Below are 27,370 nucleotides of genomic sequence, written 5' to 3' on the forward strand. Positions count from 1 at the left end.
TGTCGGGTTGTTGTCTCTTTGACACATTCCCCATTTCCTTTCTCAATTTTATGTCCAACTGGCAGGTGTCATCTGACCTTGACCTCATTATGGTTCAGTAGTTAAAGTTAAGTTTTTGTGGTTTAGTCTGTTTTTCTTATACTGTATGCAAAAGGTCTACCATATTTGGTGAATGGAATGATTGTAAGGTGTACATGTCTATCTGGCAGGTGTCACCTAACCTCGACCTCATTTTCATGGTTCAGTAGTCAAAGTTAAGATTTTGAGTTTTGGTCTTTTTTTCTAATACTATATGCAATAGGTCAACCTATTTGGTGTATAGAAATATTTTATGATCTATATGTCAGTCACGCAAGTTTTTTTTACCATGACCTCAATTTCACGGTTCATTGCTCAGTGTTAAGTTTTTGTGTTTTGGTCTGTTTTTCTTAAACTATAAGCAATAGATAGACTATATTTGTTGTATGGAAGAATTTGTATCTGTACATGCCTGTCTGGCATGGCTCATTTGACCTTGACCTTATTTTCATGGTTCATTGGTCAATGTTTAGTTTTCTTAGTTAATGTTAAGTTTATGTGACAGTTGTAATAAAGCTTTATATTTAGGACTATCAACATAATGTCAATGATTAGTAAAGTAGGCGAGACATTTTTAAGTGTGAACTCTTGTTCTCAGAGAAGTTTAAGTTTCTATTTTTGTGTCCATACTTCTAAAAGCATTCTGATTAAGGGCATATTTTAATAAAACTGGTACATTGTAACAGGCTCATTTAATCAAATGAATACAATTATTGCATTATTTCTCCCATTAAACTAAGCAGTGCAAAACTTTCCTTACAGCTTTTTCTTTACATGTACATATGTAATAATTCTACAATGCTTTTTTTTTTTATCAATCTCAACTGATTTTGGTTCTCAATAGATTTTTTTCAATGTGAAATCGGTCACTTTTATTCATTTGATTAAAACACTGTCTCAACTGCATAACTGATTAGGATTGAATTTCATATTCAGATCAGTTTTAGTACACCTTAACGTTATCGCAGATCCATGAAAATAAGGTGAAGGTCAGATCCAAATAACTTGTACCGGTATGTCATTTGATCTCTATTGGAGAGTGATCGAATTGGCAATATTATATACAGTCCGCCAAAAGTTAAGCACCACCGAAATATAACTGGCAATATTTTTTTAACTATTGCGAAAAAAATATTAATGTTTGGTGTTATGAATTACCTTTAACATACACTAAGAAAATCAATTACGACCAAAAAGATTGAACTCCGATAAAGCAGTCAAGCAACCTCTTATCAAATGTCATCTGCGCGTTTACAAATACACAGTTTCTCCAGGTGGTCGTGTAAGTGTTCGTACATTGGTCAGTCGACTTCTCAGAGGCAACTGAAGAGCAAGTCTTGGTGTATAGAGACCTGTACTTACAGGAAGGCACTCCACCGTCAGGTTTTAATGGGATAATGACTATCTATGCTTGAACATAAGAAGCTGACAAAACACTCATTGTTCAGATGGTAGTCAGTTTCTTTTACTGCCAGTAGACGCCAAAATACGAATTTCGCGGGGAAACAAAACGGCCTATGACCAAAAACAATGTGTGCACAAGGACTGCATTCAGTGCTGGTGGTGTTCCAGTACGGGGTTGCTTCTTATACCGTTATAAGCTGGGTATGCATGTTCTGCAGGGTAGCATAAACGGACAGACAAACAGATTTGTAGCCTTAAAACATTTAAGTCCCTCATTTTAATAATCCCCCACTTGCGTCTACATTGCCAAGACTCTTGTACATGGACGACAACGCTAGAACACACAGAGCAAGGATTTTAACCGAGTCCAAAGAGCAAAAAGCCATTTTCACTATTTTTTAGCCTTCCATGTCCCCATACATAAACCCTATCAAACATGTCTGAGATACCATTGGCGGAAATCTCAATCACAGAGATCCACCTTCACAATATTTTGTCGATTTAAAAGTGGTATTTGTTGTTTAATGCAACAGATTTCCTAAACTAAAGCTTGAAACGTCGTGTTTTGAAACTCTACCGGAAGTGAGGTTGTTATGCATGCTGTTGACTCAAATGTTGTCATTCAAATTGCCAAACATACCAAAGCTTATGTGTAGAAAGTTTTAATAATATTGGGTGATCATTTTTTGTAGAAAAATAAAATCAAAGTGAAACTTAAATTCTGTTTCTGAATTCAGTAATTTACACTATTTCTATGAATGGAAAACCTACATGCATAGAACCTTCATAAGTGACTAAAATTACATTTCTGGTTTGTTTATGGTATACATTAGCAAAATTTCTATATGATTGTTTTATTTTTTTCGTGGAATAATTGATTTTTTAAATTTGAAAAAAAATCTGTGCAATAAAAACAGGTGGTGCTTAACTTTTGGCGGACTGTATATTTATAATGTTGACTTATTGCTTATTGAAATAGTATAAACGAAGTAGACCTTCATAGAGCTTTATTATCCCTTGACCATGAAAACAAACATCCATACCTTCCTTTTGTGGATTTGAACCTTCTGGTAAAAGTTGATAGAGCTCTCTTACTAAAAGTATGTGCTGGACAGATACAACCCCATACACATTTCACTGTCAATCTGATGAACAAATATGAAAGTCCTTCTGTTAAGTTGTTTCTGGGTAAAGTGTTATACAACTGTATATATATATCTGTTTGGCAAAACAGATATTTGTACAAGCTGATTGTAAATATTGTCTCCATTTTTAAAGATGGATTGAACCCTGTTTGCTCCCAACCAAAGACTTTGAATTTGGTATTTGCTGCTTCTTTGCTAAGCACACAGCATTAAGGATTTAAAGCAAAGACTGATAGGCTCCAGGCCAGAATAATGTGTTTGTGTAGCTATATAGGATGGTATGTCTTCCTGCGTACTGTTACCTTGTGAACTAGCACGTTAAAAATCTAGCTCAGGGTGTCTAATCTAGTATAAAGCAGGGTTAGTATTCATATTATGTTAATCTGTTCTAATCCTTGTAAATATGCATTAAATTTGACAATGGACACTGAGCAGCCATCCATCCATCACCATCTTCATCATCCTCATTAGCATGGACTAATTGCAGACACGAACTTACAACAGCCATTGAATTACAGGCTCTTGACTTGGGACATGAGCATATAGAATTTCAACTTAACCATGTTTTCCCACATTAAATTTTCAATCAGTGCAAAGCTAAGGATTTTATATAAACACAAAAATTGAAAAAAAGAAAAGCATAACCTAGTGGGTAACCTGAATTTTTGATAACTACTCTTAGCTTAGATTAATAACAACTTATCATACAAATGACATTTATTAGTGTATGATTCACATACAATTGCTATAAGTACACAAAATAAAAAGATTTAAAATGTATAAAAAACATTTACACAAATGCTAAAAATAAATGACAATAGATCGATAGCACTTTCATTTCATTTTTGTTCATCAAATGATTTTCTTCATCACTAATCACTCATTCTGATGAAAGACAGCTATCCATATTCAATGCACATCTAATGCAACACACCCTTTCCTCTCATAACAATGCCCTCACATTCCTCTCATTCAAGTATCATCATCGTGAAGATCGGCGGTCTCTGTGGCGATGTCTGTGTTCTCTTTCTCTCCCATGTTCACGTTCACGGTCACGTTCCCTGCTTCGATCTCGTTCACGACTTCTACGTCTCATTGGTTCTGAAGTCCTTCTTAAGAAATCATCAACATCTCTTTCATACTGAAAGACAAACAAAGACACTATAATTTTCAGACTTATTAAAGGAATATGGTATTCTATAAAACTTTGTGAAATATATATGTTGCTAGTTCTGACTTTATTATTGTGTTACACCAAGGGTTCTTTAACAGTCACATTTGCCATCCATAACCAAGGTTTAGAAATAAATAATTCATGATTAATATTAAAAACTTGGATATTATGAGGTCTGTTATTGAATCCTCCAGATACTGTTTTAATAAAACAATCAATATAACAAACATGTAAGGAGAAATATATCTGTCCTTCATACTTTACAGTGTTTAGCATTATGGTGAATTAAAATTGTTTCTTTTATAATTAAATGGCAATAATATAATATGGAAACTATTCAAAACAATGAACGTCCAGGAACCATGACTGATCATGAATAAATGCAGGGCCAAATAATCTGTATATAAATTCAGTGACATACCAGTTATAATCTTTTTATCAAATCTTTGAAGACCCTTTTTTCCTATTCTAGGCTGTTTTCATACCAAGCATTTTGTTTGTTTGTTTTTTTTGCCGTTTTTAGTATATTCAACATGATATGTGACATGTATGCATGTACTATTTGTTTCAAACCATCATGACAAAGAATTAAAACTTTGATCATAAGCTGACACTCTTCTTCTTAATTGGCCAAATCTGCTATATATTGGACTTGAAGAAGGAAGGGCACAAGTTTTATTTCATCAAACCAATTCTTATTAAAACAGTTTTTGTTTCAGAATGAGAAACATGTTTGTTCCTTTTCTAATGTCAGCTATTAAATCAAAATGTATACCTTTTCACAAATAACACTCAATAATACTTATTGTCACTATAACATTGGTACTTACAGATCTTTTATCTGACCGTGATGCTGACTGAGCATATTCTGGGACTGGCATGTATTCTCTTTGTCTTTCATGATATGGATTATGATAAGGTGGCATAGGTTCCATACCAAACCCAGGTGGCTAAAATGTAAACATTATATACTTAAACTGGCTATCCTTTATCTCTTTCAATGCAGTAAAATACCCTTCGATTGTATTTTTATGAACCATCTTAAGCAATTTGTGGTGTTTTCTCTCTATCTTATTTCAATGACAGGATATTAAATCGTGCCTCAAATTTAAAACTTGTATGGCATTTTTTTTGTTTTTTGTTTTTTAGAATCTACCTCAAGAGAAGTGTTTGAATTTATACTATTACATTGCAAGACAATACAGCTGTTCAAAAATAATTTTGTTGGTGTTAATTAGTCATAAACAAGAATTGCAACATGTTTTTTAAAGTGGCTATATATTAAACAGAGTAGAAATACTAACTGGTGGTCCATAAGGTGGCATCCCTGGGGGTACGGGTGGTCTGGCATGCTGGAATTCTCTAATGTAGTCATTGTAAGACTGAAACAATAAAATATTAACATCATTTCTAGTTCTGTAACGTAATGGTCTATCAATAAAAGAAATAACTAATGTTAAACTTAATCGTTACAAATCAAGGGCTTTATTATATACTAGTAATTTAGTTTGTTTTTTCCTATGCAGATAATTTTCTCAAAATTCAAAATGATCAACAAGAACTTACCCCATTTATAAATGTATCTCGTCTTACTCCTGCATATCTGGGTGACCTACAATACAGTGTAATATTTTAACCACACTTATATAACAGCTAGAATAACTATACAGAGCCATATTTTCAGGGTTTATTTTTTTCTACTAGAAGATGTTACTTATTGTCTATCAAGACAAGTTTGTTCTTTGCCAATCATATTTTCTCAAAAATTCCCATTTTAATTTGACTGTTTACCCAAATCCTATGATACAGATTGATGGACTGATTGATTGCTGTTATCTCAATGCCACTTTCAGGACTACTGGGTATGTTCTTTTTTATATAAAGTGACAGTCCGTTTTGATTGGTGGAGGAAGCTAAAGTATTGCAGAGAACCACTACCTTCAACAGGAAAACTGTCAATTTATATAAAGTGACGGTCAGTTTTGATTGGTGGAGGAAGCTAAAGTATTGCAGAGAACCGCTACCTTCAACAGGAAAACTGTCAATTATATAAAGTGACGGTCCGTTTTGATTGGTGGAGGAAGCTAAAGTATTGCAGAGAACCGCTACCTTCAACAGGAAAACTGTCAATTTATATAAAGTGACGGTCAGTTTTGATTGGTGGAGGAAGCTTAAGTATTGCAGAGAACCGCTACCTTTAACAGGAAAACTGTCAATTTATATAAAGTGACGGTCAGTTTTGATTGGTGGAGGAAGCTTAAGTATTGCAGAGAACCGCTACCTTTAACAGGAAAACTGTCAATTTATATAAAGTGACGGTCAGTTTTGATTGGTGGAGGAAGCTTAAGTATTGCAGAGAACCACCACCTTCAACAGGAAAACTGTCAATCAAAATCAATATCAAAGGAATCGATGAGGTTCTTACACACAATCTTAGTGTTGACTGGCTATCAATTATTTAGACCGGTCAGCAACAGAAACTCCCATATAATAAAGAAATAGGTCTAAATTGGTTATAGAATGTGTACTCAACTTTGAAGTACATAAAAAGGATGTTATGTTGATATCATCAGCCAAATAAAATATTAAAGCATTACAGTAAGTGTCTTTAGTTTATCAAAATATTTTCTGTCAAAATCAATTGAGAGTTCTAATTCTCATAGATTTTATGGGGTTGACAATCTTATCCTTTTTACAGCGTAAAACAAGTTTATGCATTTATCTACATGAATAAAAGAGGTGGGATAAGCACCAATGACCAATCTATACCTGTTATAACACAAGAGGATAAACAACATAATAACTTTTGTACTTGTAGTCTTGTAAGAACTATACTGTTGCAAAGTGATTTTGCCAGAGGCTACATTCTATTGTTTTATTATGCTTTTTATTAACCATAGATGGTTACAGAATATATAAGACTTGTTCACTCACCTGTCAGGTCTATCTCTAAACATTCTACCTGTAATATTCAAACATAATGTCAATGAGTGACCATGAGTCACAATTATAAATTTTAAATTCATGAACTGTGAATTTTTTAACTTGAGGCTTTTACATTCATTATAACAGAAATTAAAACAGATACATTTTCAGTGTTGAATATTTGTTCTCTATAAATCTTGATATTGTATTGTCTTAAACTTTGACTGATTGATTATTGTTTGTGTAATAATATCCAGTGACAAATATTTCATGTATGTAAAAAGAAAAAAAACATCTTCAGGACAAATTCTCAAGCTTTGGAGCTGTACACATCTTGCACAAAAGGAGTATAATAATAATAATAAATTCTTTATTTAAAGAGGGTAAACTCAGTTAGATACAATAAACTAATCTTCCCTGAGGCCCTCACATACAAATTACAATACAATCAACAGATATTTACACATAGTTAATTTACAGTCATGTAGTTCAGTGTTTTGTTATTAACATAAGATATAATGCTGTTTAAGATGTACATGTAGTCAAAAAAATCAAACGAAAATAAAAAATATACAAATAGATTGTAGCAAACATTTCTTATCAGGATTGTGTTAGGCAGCAACCATTTGATTTTCTGGGGGGGGGGCTATGGTTTTTTTTGGAAAAAAAAGTTTGTTTCCAGTTTTTGGAGAAAAAAATAATTTGTTTTTGATTCTGAGAAAAAAAAAATGTTTGTTTCACCCACAGCTGCCACTATATGTAATGCTAAAATTGAAAGAAAAAAATTGTTTTCGACTTGTCGCGAAAAAAATAGATTGTTTTTCGCCACAGGCGAAAATAAAAGTTTGTACAGAAAAAAAAAAACATAGCCCCCCCCAGAAAATCAAATGGTTGCTGCCTTAGGTACTTTTTGATATTTTGCTTAAAAGTAAAAGTGTTTTGAGCTTTACGCATTTTGCGTGGTAGTCCATTCCATAACACTGATCCCAAATAAGCAAAGGATTTCTTAAATAGCTCAGCTTTTGGATTAGGAACTATCAGATTACCTTGAGTGACACCTCTTAAGGAGTAAGGATTATTATCTGATTTCAGTTTAAACTTTTGAACTAGGTACATTGGTACTTCCATACGCATACATTTATATAGAAGTAAATATTTGTGATATTTTATTCTATTGTCAATTGTCATCCACCCAAGTTTTTTAAATAAGGGGGCTGACGGGGAAAAGGATCTGCATCTAGAATTAATCTTGCTGCCCTTTTTTTGGAGTTTAAAAATTCTTGTTATTCCTTCATTTTTACATTCAACCCAAATAATACAGCAGTAGTCAATTAAGGGAAGAATATACCCTGGAGTAGGTCCAGTAAGACCCCTTTTTGGCTCCAAAATATAGCAGTTTTACAAAATTGTTAAAATGTAAACTTTTAGTTATTCATTGGAAAGTAGAATGCTTCTGCAACATAAATATGGGTTGTTTCTGAAAATACAATGTACATATATCAGGTATTAGCATCATCAAGTCATGCTTAATTACTAAAATCTTCACATTTTTAGCATTTGAGTTAATTTTAGAGTTTTCGTCTAAAATGAAAGTGGCCGCATTTGTGTTCATTCTTAATATTGAAACGAAGTTGTATTTGATGATAATACATAACATATATAAAGGTGGAGGATGAACACAGATGCGGCCACTTTCATTTTTGACAAAAACCATCTGAAAAGTGACATGTTTTGGCATATTTGATCGATTTTTCATATATGAGCTTGAATCGGAGCGTTTGAATTACTAAATCAGTTAAAATCTTTCACACAATCTATTTGATTCAAATGAAACAGACACTTAAGTGTTTAAAAAGTGTCCAAAATCTTTTGTCAGTTGAAACCTGAAATTTGAGGCCAAAATCAGACCTACTCCTTTCAGAAGATGTTAACAAAACATCGACATTAAACCTACCTCCCTCTCTATCAAAATCTCCTCTTGGTCGTTTTCTTCTTGGTCCTTCAAAATCGTCCATGCGCCTTCGTCTGCAACATCAAAAGACCATACATGTATATACATCCAGAAATTGACAAAATACACAACATCCGAACAACTTTTAAATTAACAAAGCTTTCGGGATATGAAAGTGAAATGTAGCAATCATGAGGCAAAAGCATATCCATTTATGATTGCTATATATGTTTTTTTTTCTGAAAAAAAACCCCCTCCTATTTCTTTTTATTAACAAGTCAAACAAACAAACCCACCTCCCCCATTTCACGTCTAAAAATAAATTATTTGCTCATGATTGCATTCTTACTTTGTGAAGCAATATGAGGCTTAACAAAAGTCTTAAATTAACATGGTAGAACAAGAAAATTGCATTATTGGTATAAATGTGAAACCAACTGGTCATTTGAACACATGCATGCTATTATTCATCTTTTTTTTGTCTTGACATTGTCACTGAAATCTGAACCATTAAAACTCAAAACATATAATGTGCATGACTGGGATAATATTAATTTCAAACTTTCACTTTTTGAAAACTGTACCACTGCCTAAGAATGTTCAATAAAGAATAAACTTGATTCCCCAAGTATCAGCAATGAAATATATATGTGTACATTATGTGCAACTTTTAAATCTTTTTTTTAAATTTAACAATAGAAATGTAGCATTTAATTAAAGGAGATGAGATGATTAAAGTGCCATTTTTTATTTGTAAAATAATTTTCTCTCTCTTTAATACCTCAAGTTAAACTAAGAAATATTATCATATTCAAGAAAAATACATTGAAATAGATTAAGGCAAAAGCCAATATTTGAAAGGTCAAATGACAAAAACTTGATTATTATAAAGTAAGTTGGTGAGCAGCTGATATAAAGCTTGATACATGTATGCCCAGGACATTGAACATTTGTCTGTTTGTCAATCTCTCAAGACAATACATTGACCTCTTATTTGGGAAAGAACGACTTAAAAGTGAACGGAAATGACACAACAATCTCATGAAATAGTAGGAAATAAACTACTTGTATTACTGTTCATCATCTTGATGTCTCACTGGATGACTTTCAGTAAAATCTACATAACCTTAACTTGTAGCATCAACTTCAGCCATAATGAGTTACAATAAGATCTAAGGCATCAACTTTAGTGATCATGACTTAAGTGATAATCTACAAGGCCTAAGCCTGGAGCATCAATTTCAGTAATCATAACTTACAGTAAGATCTAATTCTTCAGTGCTCATAAATTAATTTTATATCTAAATCTTCAGCTCTCATGACTTTCAGTAAGATCACCATGACCCAAGCATGTAGCATCAAGGTGAGCAAACACGACTTACAGTAAGATCTCAAGTTCTCAACCTTTAGGACACATGACTTACAGTAAAGTCTACTTGGCCTAGACAGCAGCATCAAGGTCATCAATCATGACTTACAGTAAGATCTTAATCTGCAGTATCAACTTTAGGACACATGATTTACAGTAAAATCTTCATGGCCTAGACTATAGCATTTATTTTAGCAATCATGAACTGCAGTAAGATCTTAATCTTCAGAGCTCATAACTTACAGTAAGATCTAAACATGCAGCATCAACTTTAGAGCATATGACTAACAGTAAAATCTAATTGGCCTAGACAGTAGCATTAAAGTCAGCAAACATGACTTACAGTAAGATCTTAACCTGTTGCACCAACTTTACAGCTTACAGAAAAATCATCATGGCCAAGGCTACTGTAGCATCAAATTCAGCAATCATGATTTCAATAAGATCTTATTCTTCTGTACTCATCATTTTCAGTAAAATCTGCTCATGACTTGCTATAAGATCTACATGGCTTAAGTCTGTACCATTCAATCAAATTCAACATTCATAACTTAAAGTACAATCTAAACCTTCAGAACTCATGGCTTACAGTTAGATCTTAAACTCAATGCTCATGACTTACAGTTAGATCGATGTGACCATAGCCTATTGCATCACCAATGCCAGCAATCATGACTTACAGTAAGATCTTAATATGCAGCATCACCTTCAGGGCTCATGATTAACAGCAAGGTCTACATGAAATAAACCTGTTTCATCAAATTCAGCTATCATTGCATTCAGTGAGATCTGCATGATTTGGGCAAGAAGTATGAACTTAAGGCTCATGACTTACAGTGAGACCTAAATAATCTAAGACTGAAGCAACAATTTCAGCGATCATAACTTAAAAGATCTACATGCATCTACTTCAGTTCTCATGACTTTGACAGAACCAACTGATAAGTATCAATATCTCTGTTGAGTTTCATTGAAAATGGTAGCGTTTTTTATTTTTCATTTTAGGGGAGTCAATTATGATTACCATATTGTAGTTCTAAGTTTTTCACTAAATGACAGTCTGTAGTTTATAAACATTGGTACATAATGGCATACTATATAACTATATATATAATATTTATATCAACATTGCTGAAGCAATTATTTAAACAGAGTTTCAAACAACATGTCATGAAAAGCTGTAAGGATAAAATGTAAATTGGTTTGATATAAATTTTCTTGTTTAGCTTATAATTTAATAATATACTGTTATGCTTATACATCAATTGTTTTGTCCCAAAATTATTTGGGAAGTCGTATCATATTTTCAGGCTAACTTTCATTTTCTATAATAATATTCCTTTTATCTCAAGAACTACAAAAAAGACATAATTATTTTACACCAGATATTAAGAAACTTTGCAACTTAAGCCCTTCAAAATTTAGTCCCTATTTTGACTAAGGGAGATAAATCTTCATCTAAATTATTTGATCTCTAACTTATGCACACTTGTAAAATTTGGAGGCAGTAATAAATTTCTAATGTAGGTGATCTTATAAAAAATAAATCTCTACTTATATTCATCAAATTAAAAAGGATTTCCGTTAGAAGATTTATAAGAAACTGATATTAGGTTATTAACATTTAAAGGACATTAACTTATTTGCATATTTAAGCTTGCTTTAAATAAGGCCAATATGAAATAAAATCTAAACTCCCTGAAAATATTGAATTACAAATGCATTGACACCTATGATGTATAAGGCTAAATAATACAATAGTACAGGTTTAGTAATGCACAAACTTAATATTATGACATGTTCAATTGACCAATTGATTTGACATATAACTATTTACTCATTTAACCCAAACCATTACTTGAATATAACATACCATAGTACACAAATCCACACAAGAAGTTAATGGCTATTGTCACCATATTATTGTGGAATAAGTGTCCACATAACTAACATTGTCAATTAATATGTAAAATGTTCACTTGCTAATCTATTCTTCAGTTTAAATCCACACTTAATATCAAAATCAGACCACAAATATGGACAGTTTACTTAGTCCTTTTTAACATGTGATCTCCTTTTGTGTTATGAGTAAGCTCGTTTTACCCAAACACAGAAATTTAAGTCCTGTATTTACCATAGGGCACCACACTACAAACCTATTATATCATTTTAACACAGCAAGTCCATTTGATAGAATTTTAGTCCATAGATTATTAGTCCTTTTATCACAACTATTATCTAAATAGTCCTTTAAACTGCAAACTGAAATAAGGTCCTTAAATTTTCAAAAGAATAGAATTCAGTCCTGGAGTGGTCTTCATTGAAAAAGTTGTTTGCGGAAAATTAAGTTCGTAATATATGGCAATTTTAATCCATTTAGCACATTTTCATCGCATTTTTCATTATACAGCTTTTTTTGTCCCTGCTAAGATTCTTCTTGATATTGCAAGATTAAAAAGACCTGGAACATCTTCAAAAGTAATAAAGTAATAAATACAAATGTTTTAGACAGTTACTGTTCAACAGTCTATACTTACCACATCAAGTTTACAAATTTAGACAGTAATTTTTGAAATTATTTATGTTTTTGAAAAAGTTAAAAGAAGTTTGGATGTTCAGAAGTATCACCCTCTGTGTTTCTTTCCTTTATTTTTGGACCAAGAATAGGACAAAGTTTTGTCACCAAGTGAGATTTCTGGTGATCAGCTTGGTTTTACGTGTAGTGGTCACGTGAAATATAATACAATGTTCAAGTTATTCCTTTAGAATTACACATGTTGTAGGCTAACCTAAAGAAATCACCACGTCCAAACCGACCGCGGAAATCTCTTCCACGGAAATTTTCTCTTCTACGTTCAATATCAACTCCTCCTCCTCCTCGTCCTCGTCCTACTCCCTCTCCCCCATCTCCTCCTGTACTGCCATTAGCTCTCCGTACAGAATGTCTTTTACGAGCTTTTCGCACAATGGAACTCAAGTCTACATTTTCATCTGCTGAGAAAAGTTTACACAACATTTCTCCACATTTTGGCTCGATATCCTATAAAATAGAATTTGTCAATAAATAAGTAATATCAATTTAATTCTACAGGCATATATATAGGATCTGAATAACTTATACTGATCTTACATTCCTTTCTTTGGAATATATAAGCATTTCTTTAACGGGTAATCAGACACCCTGCCTAAATGCTTTCAGGCTTAAAATACTGCTTCAGTCTTCATTTATATAATGTTCAAATCATCTCGCATTGGAACAATTTTCCTTTTTCTTTTTATGTAGTTTAATTGTAAATCAGTGCAAATTTAACACTGAAGTTGTGCGTTTCAACCCTGTACATGGTAGGTGTTATCGACTACATTCTTAACTAACTAGGATTATCAGTTGTGAGTTTCAACCATGTTCATGGTAGGTGTTATGGACTACATTCTTAACTGACTAGGATTATCAGTTGTGAGTTTCAACCCTGTACATGGTAGGTGTTATGGACTACATTCTTAACTAACTAGGATTATCAGTTTTCCTACAGATGGTTGATGGTTCTCTCCAGCTTCCTCGAACCAAAAAAAACTGAACGCAATGAGATAGCAAACCCTGATGAAAGTGGTAGTAAACACCAATCAATCAGTGCACATAAAATGAAATTTTTACAAATTCAGAATAACATCAAAAATCAATTTCCTTCTAATGAACATTCTCTGGATAAAGTTTTAAATGAATTGCGGTAAATAAACATGATATATAGTCCTTTTTAAAATATTCAAAAAGAAATTTGCCGACATAAATGCATACCTGTCCGTCACGACCAATTTTGACAGGTTTGTTGTCATTCCAACCATTGTGTAGATGTTGTGTCTTTGTGAAAGGTAATTCTCGTCTGAAAATTTGCCATAATATTAAAGTTATTCTTTACAATTATCTAAAATTATTTCTTGAGGTGGTTCAAAAATAACAGACATGGTATCATCAAAGTATCATCGTCAAATACAGTATACATGTGAGTTTTTAATTTGCCTATGTAGGTTGTTATCAAATTTTAAAAGTACCTTCTATAGGTACCAGTATGTTTGGATTGTACATCTTATACATTTTTTCAATTTTTTTTCATTGATATTGTGACACAGAGGCTTCTCGATATATATTGGCATTTTCAACAATACTCAATTTAGTTCAGATTCAAATCAATCCAGATTTCTTGATATTGCCAGGTCTCATTCTAGAATAATAAAATACATATTTGTTCAAATAAATCTTTCGCCTACAACAAAATTCACTAAGTTAGTGCTAATTACGATAATCAACAAAATTCACTAGGTTAGTGCTAATTACGATAATCAACAAAATTCACTAAGTTAGTGCTAATTACGATAATCAACAAAATTCACTAAGTTAGTGCTAATTACGATAATCAACAAAATTCACTAAGTTAGTGCTAATTACGATAATCAACAAAATTCACTAAGTTAGTGCTAATTACGATAATCAACAAAATTCACTAGGTTAGTGTTAATTACGATAATCAACAAAATTCACTAAGTTAGTTCTAATTACGATAATCAAACTACATAAGATGCATATTTTAATATTTAACAATGAATCCCTTGAATCATTAAACATAAGTTTTACATATATCATGTATATCAAACCTGTTAATCCAGTCAAGTTTAAATACCCCACTAAGTGCTCTAGCACTTAAACCAGGAGGTAGAACCCATCTGATTGGTGGATGATCTTTGGTGGATTCATCAGCAATTCTTGCATAACCTGTAAATAGTCAAATGATTGAAATCACTGTAAATTCCTATTATGATTTCTTTAAACTCTGGTTTACAAAATGTATTTGTATCTTAAACATGTATTATTAATATAAAAAAAAATGCCTTTCAAAATCACTCCCCATTTTTTCTGGAATATCTTAATTCTTTTTGTTTTTAACTTTCTAATTAGTAAGTAGAAGAATCAATCTTCACAGAAGCTACTTTTATATATTAAAGAAAGTGACCTCTTTAAGAATGAGCTGAATAATTGTCTCTGCAAATAGGGGTTTCAACATAACTTTGTTAAATCTAGTATTTACAATACCTTGAAATTTTCCACTTTCTTTAACAGAAAATATCAATATCACATTGTCATGGTTCTGAAAAAAATAATTGAAAAAGATGTTTTAATTGTTTTTATAACACCAAATTATTCCTCACAGTACATAGAAATGAAAATTTAGCAATTATTTTTAGCAGCTGTACATTCACTTTTTCATGGCTTAATAATTAGTAGTCAACCAATAAACATAGCTTAAATTTAATTCATATTGTATTTAACTACATTTAAAATCAACTATTCCTATACATATATTTATTTCATTTTGATATTGTACCGAAATCTATTTTTTTTAAAATCCAACATAACCTTCCAAAGATCATTTAAATCAATAAAATATAACATAGTTTGTTTTCTAGCTCACCCTATAGGCTGTGTTCAGTCTGCCTTCATTCTGTGGTGGTGTGGACCACACTCCTTTGGCCTTTGCAAGTGCAACATTTTCATGATTGTTACTCTTAATGAGAAAGAACCTTGCATTGCGGAACACATATTTCAGCTTGGAATCACCTACAAAAAAGAGATGAATATCTGTTGGAAAGTATTATTATTTAGGTATGTTGTTGCAAGATATGTGTGTCATGGTCTCAAGTTGATCATGTGGATGGTATAAAATGAATTACTGCTGGCATTGATGTTAAAATTTGATGAAAGTTGCATTTTATTCATGTGTCTATTTTAGGTACAGCCTGTGGTTAAAGAATTTACAACTTTTAATAATTTTTTCAAACTTTCATTGAATTTTAAATAGAAGCTTTTTCATTATCAAATGATAGCACCTGAGAAAATAAATGTTTTCTTATTTTTCTGTTATTCACTTATTAATAGGATAAGCTTTTTGCTATTCGCATAACACTTTCACATTGACACCAGTAACAAGACACATGGAACACTGTAAACATAATTGTTAATATTTAGATCTATATGATTGTTATAAGATAAATTGTTTTATTGTATAGCAATATAATATTTCCCACAGAACGTAACGAAAAGTTAGCGTGCAATAAATTCTAATATTGCACTAGTGCAATAAATCTTCAAAATTCATGACGTCATCAACGTTTAAATCTTAGTTTAAACCAATTTTTACTTTCAAATATTATATTGCTATACAATAAAAGGGTTATTGCATGAATATTCGGGAATATTGTCCCTCGTAGAACATATATTGCACTCGCAAGCTCGTGCAATATAAAATTCTACTCGGGACAATATTCCCCAATATTCATGCAATAACCCTATATTATAGAGAGTTCCATTCAAGATATTTTGCTGATGATACCAGATGAGGTTTCTTTCTGTAGTTGAAATTTTAACACTAACAAAGTAGGAAACAGGCCTGTTTTTAAATAGAGAAGACCCAAAACTTGTCTTAGACAAACACAAAGCTTAATTCTAAATAAATGGATTAAAATAATAAAAATTCCATGAGTATGAGCTAACAGACAAAAGATATTTCTTTCATAATCAAATTGCAAAACTCTACTGTTATAAAACCTTACGTTTAGATTCTTCATCTGATTTTTCTGCTCCACTCTCAGCGCCACTTTTTTCCTCATGAGGACTTTCTCCATGTTCCTCCTCCTCCTCTTCTTCAACCTCACTGATTTCTTCTGACGGAACATCCCATTCAATTGGAGAGATTCCCCGCTTCATCATTTTCTTGCTTGACGGAGATCCTTCGTCTCCATCGTCATCTTCTTCTTCGTCCTCCTCCTCCTCATCATCCTCTTCTTCTTCTTCCTCTTCTTCAACAACTTCTTCCATTTCTTCATCAGCATTACTCATCCTTTCTGAACCACTTTCAAAAAAATCTGCAAATATGCAAGATAATAAATAATTCCCCTCTTTTGTAATTTGCTGAAATAGTCAACTTTTCAGTTTCAAACTATTTGTCAAGCATTCACTCTACATAATATCATATATATAGCTTTTCTTATGTTCTTTACTGTTTGTAAATCCTCAATGTACTCAAACCCAAATGAGTAAATGAAATATGCAATAATATGACATCTATTGAAAATCCTAATATGAAGTTCTTCAAACGATTAGAGTAAACACCTGTGGTCAAATTCTAAGTTATTCATTTATCAGCTGATAGGCAACATCATGACATGATTTTTGTGGGCTGTTCCAATTTTACTCTCACATCATATGCTTTTTATTAATGATTTACCTCACTACAGATGGTGTAAATGATGCTTTTGAACAATCACGTAAGAATGTAAGGATTTTACAGGAGAATTTGTATAATGTCTATATCTTCTTAAATGAAAATAAGATTGTCAATTAAATCATACAAATCTGTCTCCTTTCTTTATTGTATATCATTTAAGAAAGTCACTTGTTTAATTTTCTTCTATGTTATTGTCAATTTTAATAGTATGGTCAAATATAGGAACAGCAAATATTTCCCTTCACATAGAGCACCTCCATCCCAAAGAATTGCTATCTTTGTCCTAAAAGAAAAGAAATAATTCAAATGGGCTTGCATTTATACTGATTTTGCAAATAAAGAGTTGGCCCTTAATACACTTATGCTGAAATATTACCCCTCACTGTCGCTTGAGGCAAAATATTTAGCATAGAGGGCCAACTGTGGTAAAATCACAAAAATCTCAAGCTCTGGTGGATTATTCCTTAATTTTATTTTCAACTTTACTGTAACACTGGTGACACAAACCTGATTCCTCTTTATTTTCCTCTTCAGCTTCACTATTTGCTGCCCTATCACTGCCCTCAGCCTCACTTCTCGTGTCATATTCTTGGGCTTCCATAGCTTCAACAGCTGGTTTTATATCTTCTTCAAGATTTAACTGGTCCTCCTTTGTCTGATTACTTTGCTCTTCCAACTCAGGTTCAACTGGTTCCTGTTTGATTTCTAAAATAAAATAGTTCACATTTATTGATTGGTCTGGATAACATTGCTAATGATTACCTTTCAAAATTAGCTGTGAGATCACTGGATGTCAACAAATTGAAACTATTTGTAAAGCCAAAAAATGTTGTATATCTTAGTATTCAAAATCCACTGCCAGAGGCAAAACAAAACTGTGTATTTTCTGTGTTTGAAAAGTATTGTTACAATTTCTGAAAATTTCTGAACTTGTATGTTTTAACATGAAAAATGCAAATTTAGATATAAGATACCTCTAAAACTATGTCCTAAAGTACATTTTTTTTAAAAGTGCATATCAAAATGGACTAGGATTTAAATTTCAAAGAGAAATGAAAGTAAATTTTCCTCTGTATCTGAGGTCTTTAACTCTTTCCTCCATGGAATTTTTTTTTAAATACTTGTTTCGCATACAATTTTTTTCAATAAAAAAAAAATCATCAGGTTTAAAGTATTAATGCATTGCGAAAACGAATATTTCATCAATGAAATTCCAGTCAGATATTCTCATGAATATCCCTTTCATATAAGATACAAATTTTATTAAGTCTGATACAGATTTTTGGTAGGCAAGAAAGTTTCAACTTAGGCACTACACAGGCATCAAAAGGTGTCATTATGGAGTAAAGGGAGATATATCAAAAGGTGACATTATGGAGTAAAGGGAGAGATATCAAAAGGTGTCATTATGGAGTAAAGGGGGAGATATCAAAAGGTGACATTATGGAGTAAAGGGAGAGATATCAAAAGGTGTCATTATGGAGTAAAGGGAGAGATATCAAAAGGTGTCATTATGGAGTAAAGGGAGAGATATCAAAAGGTGACATTATGGAGTAAAGGGAGAGATATCAAAAGGTGTCATTATGGAGTAAAGGGAGAGATATCAAAAGGTGACATTATGGAGTAAAGGGAGAGATATCAAAAGGTGTTATTATGGAGTAAAGGGAGAGATATCAAAAGGTGTCATTATGGAGTAAAGGGAGAGATATCAAAAGGTGTCATTATGGAGTAAAGGGAGAGATATCAAAAGGTGTCATTATGGAGTAAAGGGAGAGATATCAAAAGGTGACATTATGGAGTAAAGGGAGAGATATCAAAAGGTGACATTATGGAGTAAAGGGAGAGATATCAAAAGGTGTCATTATGGAGAATAGGGTTATTATCTGACCACATCCTTAATTTTTAAATCCACTATTACAGTGAGTTGACTGTTAGTGTTGCTCTCCACCAATTGCAACTCATTCAAAATTTTGACTAAATTGCAATTTGTTTTATTAAACCAAATTGTTCAACTGGACAGAAAAATTGAACAAATTGTTCAGTCAAAATGTGAAAGTGCAAGGTGATAAAATAAAATATACTTACAATCCTATAAGACTTTAACTCCACTTTAATGATGTTGCAACAAAAAATGGTTTATCAGTTTGTATAGTTATATTATATTCATTTCCATGCTGAAGGGGAACTGTTTATTTTGAATTGCTATTAAATTGTCCAAACTAAGCTTTCATATAGTTTTTCTTTCTAAAAGTATTCTATATTTATAAGAATCAGATATCATTTTAAATAAAACATCATATATTCAGTAAAATATGTGTGAAATAACAATATGCTATTGATAAATTTTCAGGGGGGATAACCTAAAATATTATTCTTTTGAATAAAGACTTTTTGAAAGAAAAGTTATTATCTCCCCCATGGAAACTTCCTACAAACATATATTGCAATTTTACACATATTTTACTGAATATGAAATGTTTTAATTCACATAATGTCTGATTCTTATAAATATACAATACTTTTTTGAATTGCTATTAAATTGTCCAAACTAAGCTTTCATATAGTTTTTCTTTCTAAAAGTATTCTATCTATAATACTAAAATTACAAGGTCCAATTTGTCAGCCGTCATCACGTAAAAACGATGAATAAAAAAATTCAACTTTATATATAACTAATATAGTACAAAGGTGTAGATTAAAAATTACACCACTCCAGGCCCTTTTGTTTTCCACGTAATTAATATTGCCAATAATTAAGAAGTTCCGGGTCGAGTCCGATACCGATACCAATAGTATATTCACCTGTTACCGATTACCTTATCTGTACGTTCCGCATCTGACAGGCGCACCACCAAACGGTGTATTCAGGATTAATATGTTATATAGTATACACGGGTCATAATCACAGGGTTGACACTACTTAATTGTCAAATTGTTACCTTTTGTAGTATTTTAATCAGTTAGACTTTCTAAGATAACAATACAAATACTAAAAATCTGGACTAAAATAAGGCGTATAGGTACAGTTATCAATTTGTTAGCGGGCATGACGTAAAACAGCGAATCAAAGAATTCAACTTTATTTATGACTAATATAGGACAATGCTGTTGATTAAAAAGTACTCCATTCCAGGACCTTTTGTTTTCCAAATAATTAATATTATCAATAATTGATAAGTTCCAGTTCGACGGGTTCAAACAGAAAGATTTGAAAGCGGAGAAAACTGTGTATCTTATAATCGGCATGACTTTATCAAATGACAATACTTATACTAAAATAAGGCTTGCGCATAGTTATATACTTCAGTCACGGACCTGCGATATCAAGGGTGTGTTCTAGTATTTATAAGAATCAGACATTATGTGAATTAATACATTTGATATTCAGTAAAATATGTGTAAAATTGCAATATATGTTTGTAGGAAGTTTCCATGGGGGAGATAATAACTTTTCTTTCAAAAAGTCTTTATTCAAAAGAATAATATTTTAGGTTATCTCCCCTGAAAATTTATCAATAGCATATTGTTATTTCACACATATTTTACTGAATATATGATGTTTTATTTAAAATGATATCTGATTCTTATAAATATAGAATACTTTTAGAAAGAAAAACTAAATGAAAGCTTAGTTTGGACAATTTAATAGCAATTCAAAATAAACAATTCCCCTTCAGCATGGAAATGAATATAATATAACTATACAAACTGATAAACTAATTTTGTCAATACCTGCGAGGGCTGTATAGCCAGTCAAGGTCGTTAAAACACCACCATATATATATAATTTTGTCACAACATCATTAAAGTGGAGTTAAAGTCCTATAGGATTGTAAGTACGTTTTATTTTATCACCTTGCACTTTCATGACTTGGCTGTGGTTTTCTACAGCAGTTTGTTCAAATTTCTGACCAGTTGAACAATTTGATTTTAAAAAACAAATTGCAATTTGGTCAAAATTTTGAATGAGTTGCAATTGGTGGAGAGCAACACTAACAGTCAACTCACTGTAATATTGTTCTGATAGCAACTTGCCTGCTTCTTTCTTTATTATCTTCTTTTTCTTTTTTATAACTTTCTTTGGAGATATTTTCTTCACAGAATATACCTTTTCTGTTTGTTCTGATTCTAAAAAAAATAAGAGCTCAAGCATAACTTTGAATATAAGATCATGCCAAAGTGTAAACCCTTAAATGAGACACTCACAAGGTTCAAAAATGATTTAAGTCATAAACGTTTGATCTAAAAACCTATATCATGGTAATAAAAAGGTCTACAGTGTTCCAGCTAGGATTTGAAAATAGAGAGGCGCGTTTTTAAAAAGGGCACTTTAGCGCGTTCTCACTGAAAAAAATCAAATACTTAATATTACCACATAAAGACATCTTTTTAGCAAGCATGTAGCTTAGTTAAATATCTATTATATACAAGTTTAAAAATCATTTATTTAGAACATATAAGTTAATATCAAACTGATAGCAATAATAGACATTACTATATTCATTTCTCTTTCAGAACTACAGATTTTTTCAAAGAAGAGTTCAAATGCAATTAAATATTTAACAACAATGACAAATCTTCTGTTTTTCTTTTTGAAGAAGGTTGTCACACATTAGTTGCATCACAGTTTAATTTTACAGTTAATATTTTTGTTAATGTCTGTGTTTTCAAGTTTGCCCTGTGACTTGTCTTTATCAATTTGACCTGAGAGAATATTTTCTCCACCTCTGCTGTACTGAGTGGTTGTACATGTCATATTGCAACACTGAATAGTTTTGCAACAAGAGGGTACATAAAGATAATAGGTTTTTATCCTAATGACAAGGTGAATGAAATAGCTCTAGCAGACTAGATAAGGAACGATCTGTAAGTTCTGCTGATGACACAAGAGCTATAAAGTCCTGTTATTGAATAAGGAGAGTTTCAGGGTCCATGTCAAATGTATTTGCCAGAGCTTCTATCTCTGTATAACCATACATTGTTTCACTGTCAGTTGTCTGTTCAATTCAACAAGCATCTCCGTATATTTCATGTTGAGCGTATCTAATAAAATCAATAAGTTTGTCAAAACGGATTTCAATCACAGGCACTTGTTTCTATTCATATTGGAAGACCCCCTATCAACGTATATTTACGGAAATATACGTTGATGGGGGTCTTCCAATGGATAGAAACAAGTGCCTGTGATTTCAATAAGAAAATTGATACAAAAATCGGACTTTCGAGAGCTCCGTAATCGGCACAATAATAAATTATTTCAATTTTGTAAGTTTATTATCAATTCAACAAGCATCTCCGTTTACTTCATGTTGAGCGTATTTAATAATATCAATATTAAAGTTAGTCAAACCGGACTTCAATTTAAGAAAAAATGATATAAATATCGGACTTTCGAGTGCTCCGTAATCGGCGGAATTTACAATAGAAGAACTATTGCGATATTTGATAGAAACCGTTCTTCTTCTCGATTTTTCATAAAGGTAAAGAATTAAATTATTTTTTTACTTTTGATGGTCATTATTCTTGAAAAAAGATGGAATAGATGTAAAAGATGTAATAGACTTGTCATTTCCGAGTTGGTCAATTTTTCTTTTTTTCGTCGGCATTTTGCGTGTTGACCTATTGGAATGATTCTTTTTAAATGAACGTTATTTTATAAATAACAAATACATTAGAAATGAACACCGTTCACATTTATTTTATAAATTCTATTTTGCATCGTCAGGTGTTAAAATAATCAATTCATTTAACTTCGATGTTTGGTGCTTCAGGGCAAAGGGATTAGACAGGGTCGTAAATTTCACCTGATTAAGTAATTGACTCCAATCAAATAGGTGATTATATACAGGTAACAAGTGTCAACAATTTTAATCTGTTGTCTTAATGAAGTGTGTGTATAAACTGATAAAGAACTCAACAAAATGGCGACGATATGAGGAAAAAGATTGTTTTTTAAACTTTTTTTCAAAAGGGCACAGAGGGGCGCATAAAAAAGGCAGAGGGGCGCAAAATTTCGGGGGCGGGGCGCGGCGCCCCTCCATTTCATGCTAGCTGGAACACTGTATGTCAGATAAAAACTGTATACAATTATTTTGCTCCGAGTCTGACTAAAACAACAGTACTTCAACAGACAAGAAACAAATCAACTGGACTTTATTTTCAAACATGAAGATTTAAATTGGTAAAGGATTCTTCTAAGAATTATAAATTATTTAATGTACATGCATTGTGATACATTAATTTCTCTCCGTCTTCTCTAGTTAAAAAAAAATCAACCACCAAAACGACATATATTCATACCAGTAATAACTTTTTCCTTTTTACTTTCTTCCCTCTTTACTTCTGCTTGTTTTTCCTCTGGTGGAGGCTCTTCTGTCACAGGTCCTTCTATAGGGTCTGGATTCTCTTCTATCTCAGTAGAAACAAAGTCAGGCAACTGAGCCTCCTTTTTAGAAGTCTTAACCTTTTTAGTAGGTGATTTAGACTTAGTTTTAAGTTTAGATTCAGTCTTTACAACAGCTGTGAAGTAAACGTCAATATTATCAATGGAAATCAATCATCAAGACCATTAGTATAAAATCTGTTCAGTTAATACATATTTTACAATATTTTAAAGTTATTTATAGCATGTGTCTATCAAAAGTCATTTCTATTAATACAATACTTATATTTACAATTGCTGCACTCAGAGAGAAGTATTAATATTGAAAAAGTTGTATTGACACAAAAATCTGTTTCTCCTGCTTTCTCTTGTCATAAATACAACTGACAAGCAATTACAACAATATCAGCACAAAAATCCATGTGTTAAAGCAAATCTGTGAAGTATTCATCTGTTTTTTTATTAATGTGATGCAAACTGTCGAAGTCTATGCTTCGTTATAGAAAAAAGTTAAGGTCCTATCATTTTAAATCTAGCAGTAGCTGTGTTCTTTCTAAATTTATCTAACTTTGGAGTAATGACAAATTCAAGTTTTAACCCAATTAACAAGGTTCACTCAACATGAAAAGTTTTTTGATTTAGTACACATGTAGTTTACCATTTAGTAGTGGTTGCATCAACTTGTCAGAGGCAGATTTAGGGGGGTCTCTTTTGTGGGAAAAATTTGGTTGATTATTTAAATTAAGGAATCACTGAAACTTGAATGGAGCAGGGTCCCCACTTATGAAAATTTCTAGATCCACCACTGCTTGTTAATTATATTTTATTACATGCATTCCCCATTTCCTTTCTCAATTTTATACATGTTTACAATGATGTGAACTTCAAAAAAAATAAATTCATAGTACAAAAGTAAGGTGTTTAATTTTGCAGTTTTATATTATAATCTCCCCTTCATCTGTACTTAATTTATACAAACCAAACTTGAGCAGTCTAGTTTAAAAAAAAAATTTAATAGCTATTGGAAAAGAAGATATAATGGTATAGTTTGACAACAATAAGATCAGAGAGCTACTGTTTACACAAAATAGGTGGGGAACAGCCTTATCACTATCCTCTGCCCTTTAAAGTAACAAAAACAACCAGATGCTCTGCAGGGCGCAGCTTTATACGACCGCAGAGGTCGAACCCTGAACGTTTGGGGCAAGTATGGACACAACATTCAAGCTGGATACAGCTCTGAATTTGGATTGTGATTAAATAGTTGACACAGCATAGGTTTCTGACACAGAATGAATGTGGTCTAATGAACTGTTTTTTGCTTTTGAGCAATTCACTATGCTGTTGAATATTAATCCTTTCAAAAAAAAAAAAATTGAAAAAAAATTCTTTTTAATTTCTGAAATCTGAAATGAGAAAAATTGACCCCCCCCAAAATTTTTTGTCACCTCCCCCTTTACCTTATTCGAAAAATGATCTCAATTCAAATTTCTAATGGAGTTTGCAACAATAACTACTCATTTAAATACATCATAAAATATTAAAATATAAAATGTCATACAGTCATGGTTAAAATTAATATTAATTGATAGTAACTTCTAAAAAAATAAATGGGGAACGTGTCCAAAGGGACACAGATGATGCCCCCGCTAGTAATAACTTTATAAAGGGACATAACTCAAGAACTGTAAAAGTGAAGCTGCCAAAAATTGAACTTAAACTAAAAAAAATTGCGGTCGTATAAAAAGACACACCCAGACTGATCCTTGTGGAAGAAAGGGTATAGAATTTTCTTCTTCAAAAAAGGAAAAGATTTTGAAGCATTACTTTTTAGCACTTTCCAGAGGAAAATTGTGAGAAGGAACAGGATCTATGAGTTGACACAAAGAAGTGATACTCTTTTGAATTTCCCTACATGTAGATGTATATGCCTATGACTTGACTCTCTTCTAATTTGCTGCACCTCCATGAACAAAATTTCAGTTTATTTTGTTCTGTATTACATTACACATACCAGGTTTGGATTTAGAATTATCCTTTATCTCTGTGGAAAGGTCATCATCAACAATGTGGCCTTGAAGAATGTCATCCAAGAGGTTTTCTACTCTTTCCTCTCCTAAAAAAGATTGGCATTTATGAAACTAGGGCAGAAGCAAATGTTTGTCATGTTTATGACTAAAATACAGTTTTAAGAGCAATGTGATAAATGGACTTTGTGTTATATATAGTGACAAATTCAGTGAAGAACAATACGAAGACACTATTCCTTACAACACCGATCCATATAAGAACAGACTAATCTGAACTCTTTCTCTGTCAAGAGCATACTACATTGGAACCAACTGGAAGACCATATTGTAAGTGCAAATACAGTTGAGAGCTTCGAGGCTGCTCACCAACACCCTGAAGAGGGGTATTGGGTGCATTTGCCCATTGAGTCCGTTCGCCCTGGGTTCTTTTGCTTACTTTTTTTGAAAAATATTCTTATTAGGGTATTAAAGTTTAATAAACTTATTCAGATATTCAAAAAGAATGTATAAATTCTTGAAATTCATGAAAGCAAATGGAAATATTTAAAATTAATGGCGTTTTTTTAAGCATTAATTGAACTTAATAATATATATTTCTCACTTATTGATGCAATAATTGTCTTTGACAGATTAATAAAAACAACATTTTATTTTGATAAATTGTGGAGTAAAAACAATGATGTACAAATTGTAAAACATGACAAGGATTCATATGTTCATTTATTATTATACTTGCATAAATTGACTGACTAGAATTTAATAGTAAAATTGTTATAAATATAAATAAAGATAAATACATTGTATTCCAATATTCTACTTTGCAAATCAAAGGAACATATGTAGTTGCAGCAATACAAATATTCCGCGATTTTTTTCCACAAACTGTTACAAACTTTGTTCAAATAATGAACATGATAATGCAACTAGACAACAATAAAAAAATATATAAATCAGGGCGAACAGAGCCCGGGTGACCAGGTACAAAATGTACTACTGTACTAGGGCGAACGGACCTGGATTCCTCAATAGGACAATAGGTATCTTCAGCGTACTCATTTATACAGAACTCATGTCAGTCAATGTCACTGCATACAGTTTAGTACTGACAGCAGATTAATGTAAACAACGTGGACTGAAAATATCAACATTGAAAATATTATCAACGAAAACGGTTCTGCAGCTAAAATTATCAACAAGATAAATCGAGAAAAAAATACATAATTATGTAACGGCGGCTAATAACGAATTTATAATTTAAAATGTCTTGATTTGATTTTAATAGGAGATTTAATGGTCAAACTTACGTGAAATTTATATTCGGACACTAAACTACAAAATTTTAATAAATAAACGGTTATCTTTGGTGTCAGGGTTATTTATTTTTAAAAATGCTTTGTCCCTTTTCAGCGCATTTTTTATTGCAAGCACGCCGTAGTTTATACCTTTAGAGTCAGTTGACTCCGCACTCATAACGCCCAAAGAGTGCAGAAGTTATTCCCTGTATCTCCTGCTTAAATGCCTAATTTCAAAGAAGTACAAATACTCTAAATCATTTGTCTTTTTGAAAGATTTTTAACAATTTTCAAGATGGCCGAATCACTTCCTATTCGGAACAATGAAATTTTACACCTTAGAAAA

General features: G+C 31.9%; 1 protein-coding gene across 4 annotated transcripts; it reads right to left on the reverse strand.

The window, feature by feature from the left end:
- Positions 1-3,332: 3,332 nt before the first annotated feature.
- Positions 3,333-27,364, reverse strand: LOC139502573 (YTH domain-containing protein 1-like). Of its 4 annotated transcripts, none has more exons than XM_071292109.1 (17): positions 27,175-27,364; positions 25,717-25,818; positions 23,621-23,839; positions 21,356-21,448; positions 17,828-18,025; positions 16,647-16,958; positions 15,509-15,654; positions 15,130-15,184; positions 14,694-14,811; positions 13,840-13,924; positions 12,836-13,086; positions 8,681-8,751; positions 6,736-6,763; positions 5,368-5,413; positions 5,106-5,183; positions 4,632-4,751; positions 3,333-3,768 (listed from the first exon to the last, which is right to left on the reverse strand). In XM_071292109.1, the coding sequence occupies exons 1-17, from the start codon at positions 27,200-27,202 to the stop codon at positions 3,610-3,612; spliced, it is 2,109 nt and encodes a 702-aa protein (XP_071148210.1). In that variant the 5' UTR covers positions 27,203-27,364; the 3' UTR covers positions 3,333-3,609. The 4 variants fall into 4 exon arrangements, with proteins under 4 accessions (XP_071148210.1, XP_071148200.1, XP_071148190.1 ...); XM_071292099.1 differs by having other exon boundaries at positions 6,736-6,759; positions 8,677-8,751; XM_071292089.1 differs by having other exon boundaries at positions 21,329-21,448; positions 27,175-27,341.
- Positions 27,365-27,370: the final 6 nt, after the last annotated feature.

The sequence above is a fragment of the Mytilus edulis genome, chromosome 1 (assembly GCF_963676685.1).
Source record: "Mytilus edulis chromosome 1, xbMytEdul2.2, whole genome shotgun sequence".
NCBI classification, from domain to species: domain Eukaryota; kingdom Metazoa; phylum Mollusca; class Bivalvia; order Mytilida; family Mytilidae; genus Mytilus; species Mytilus edulis.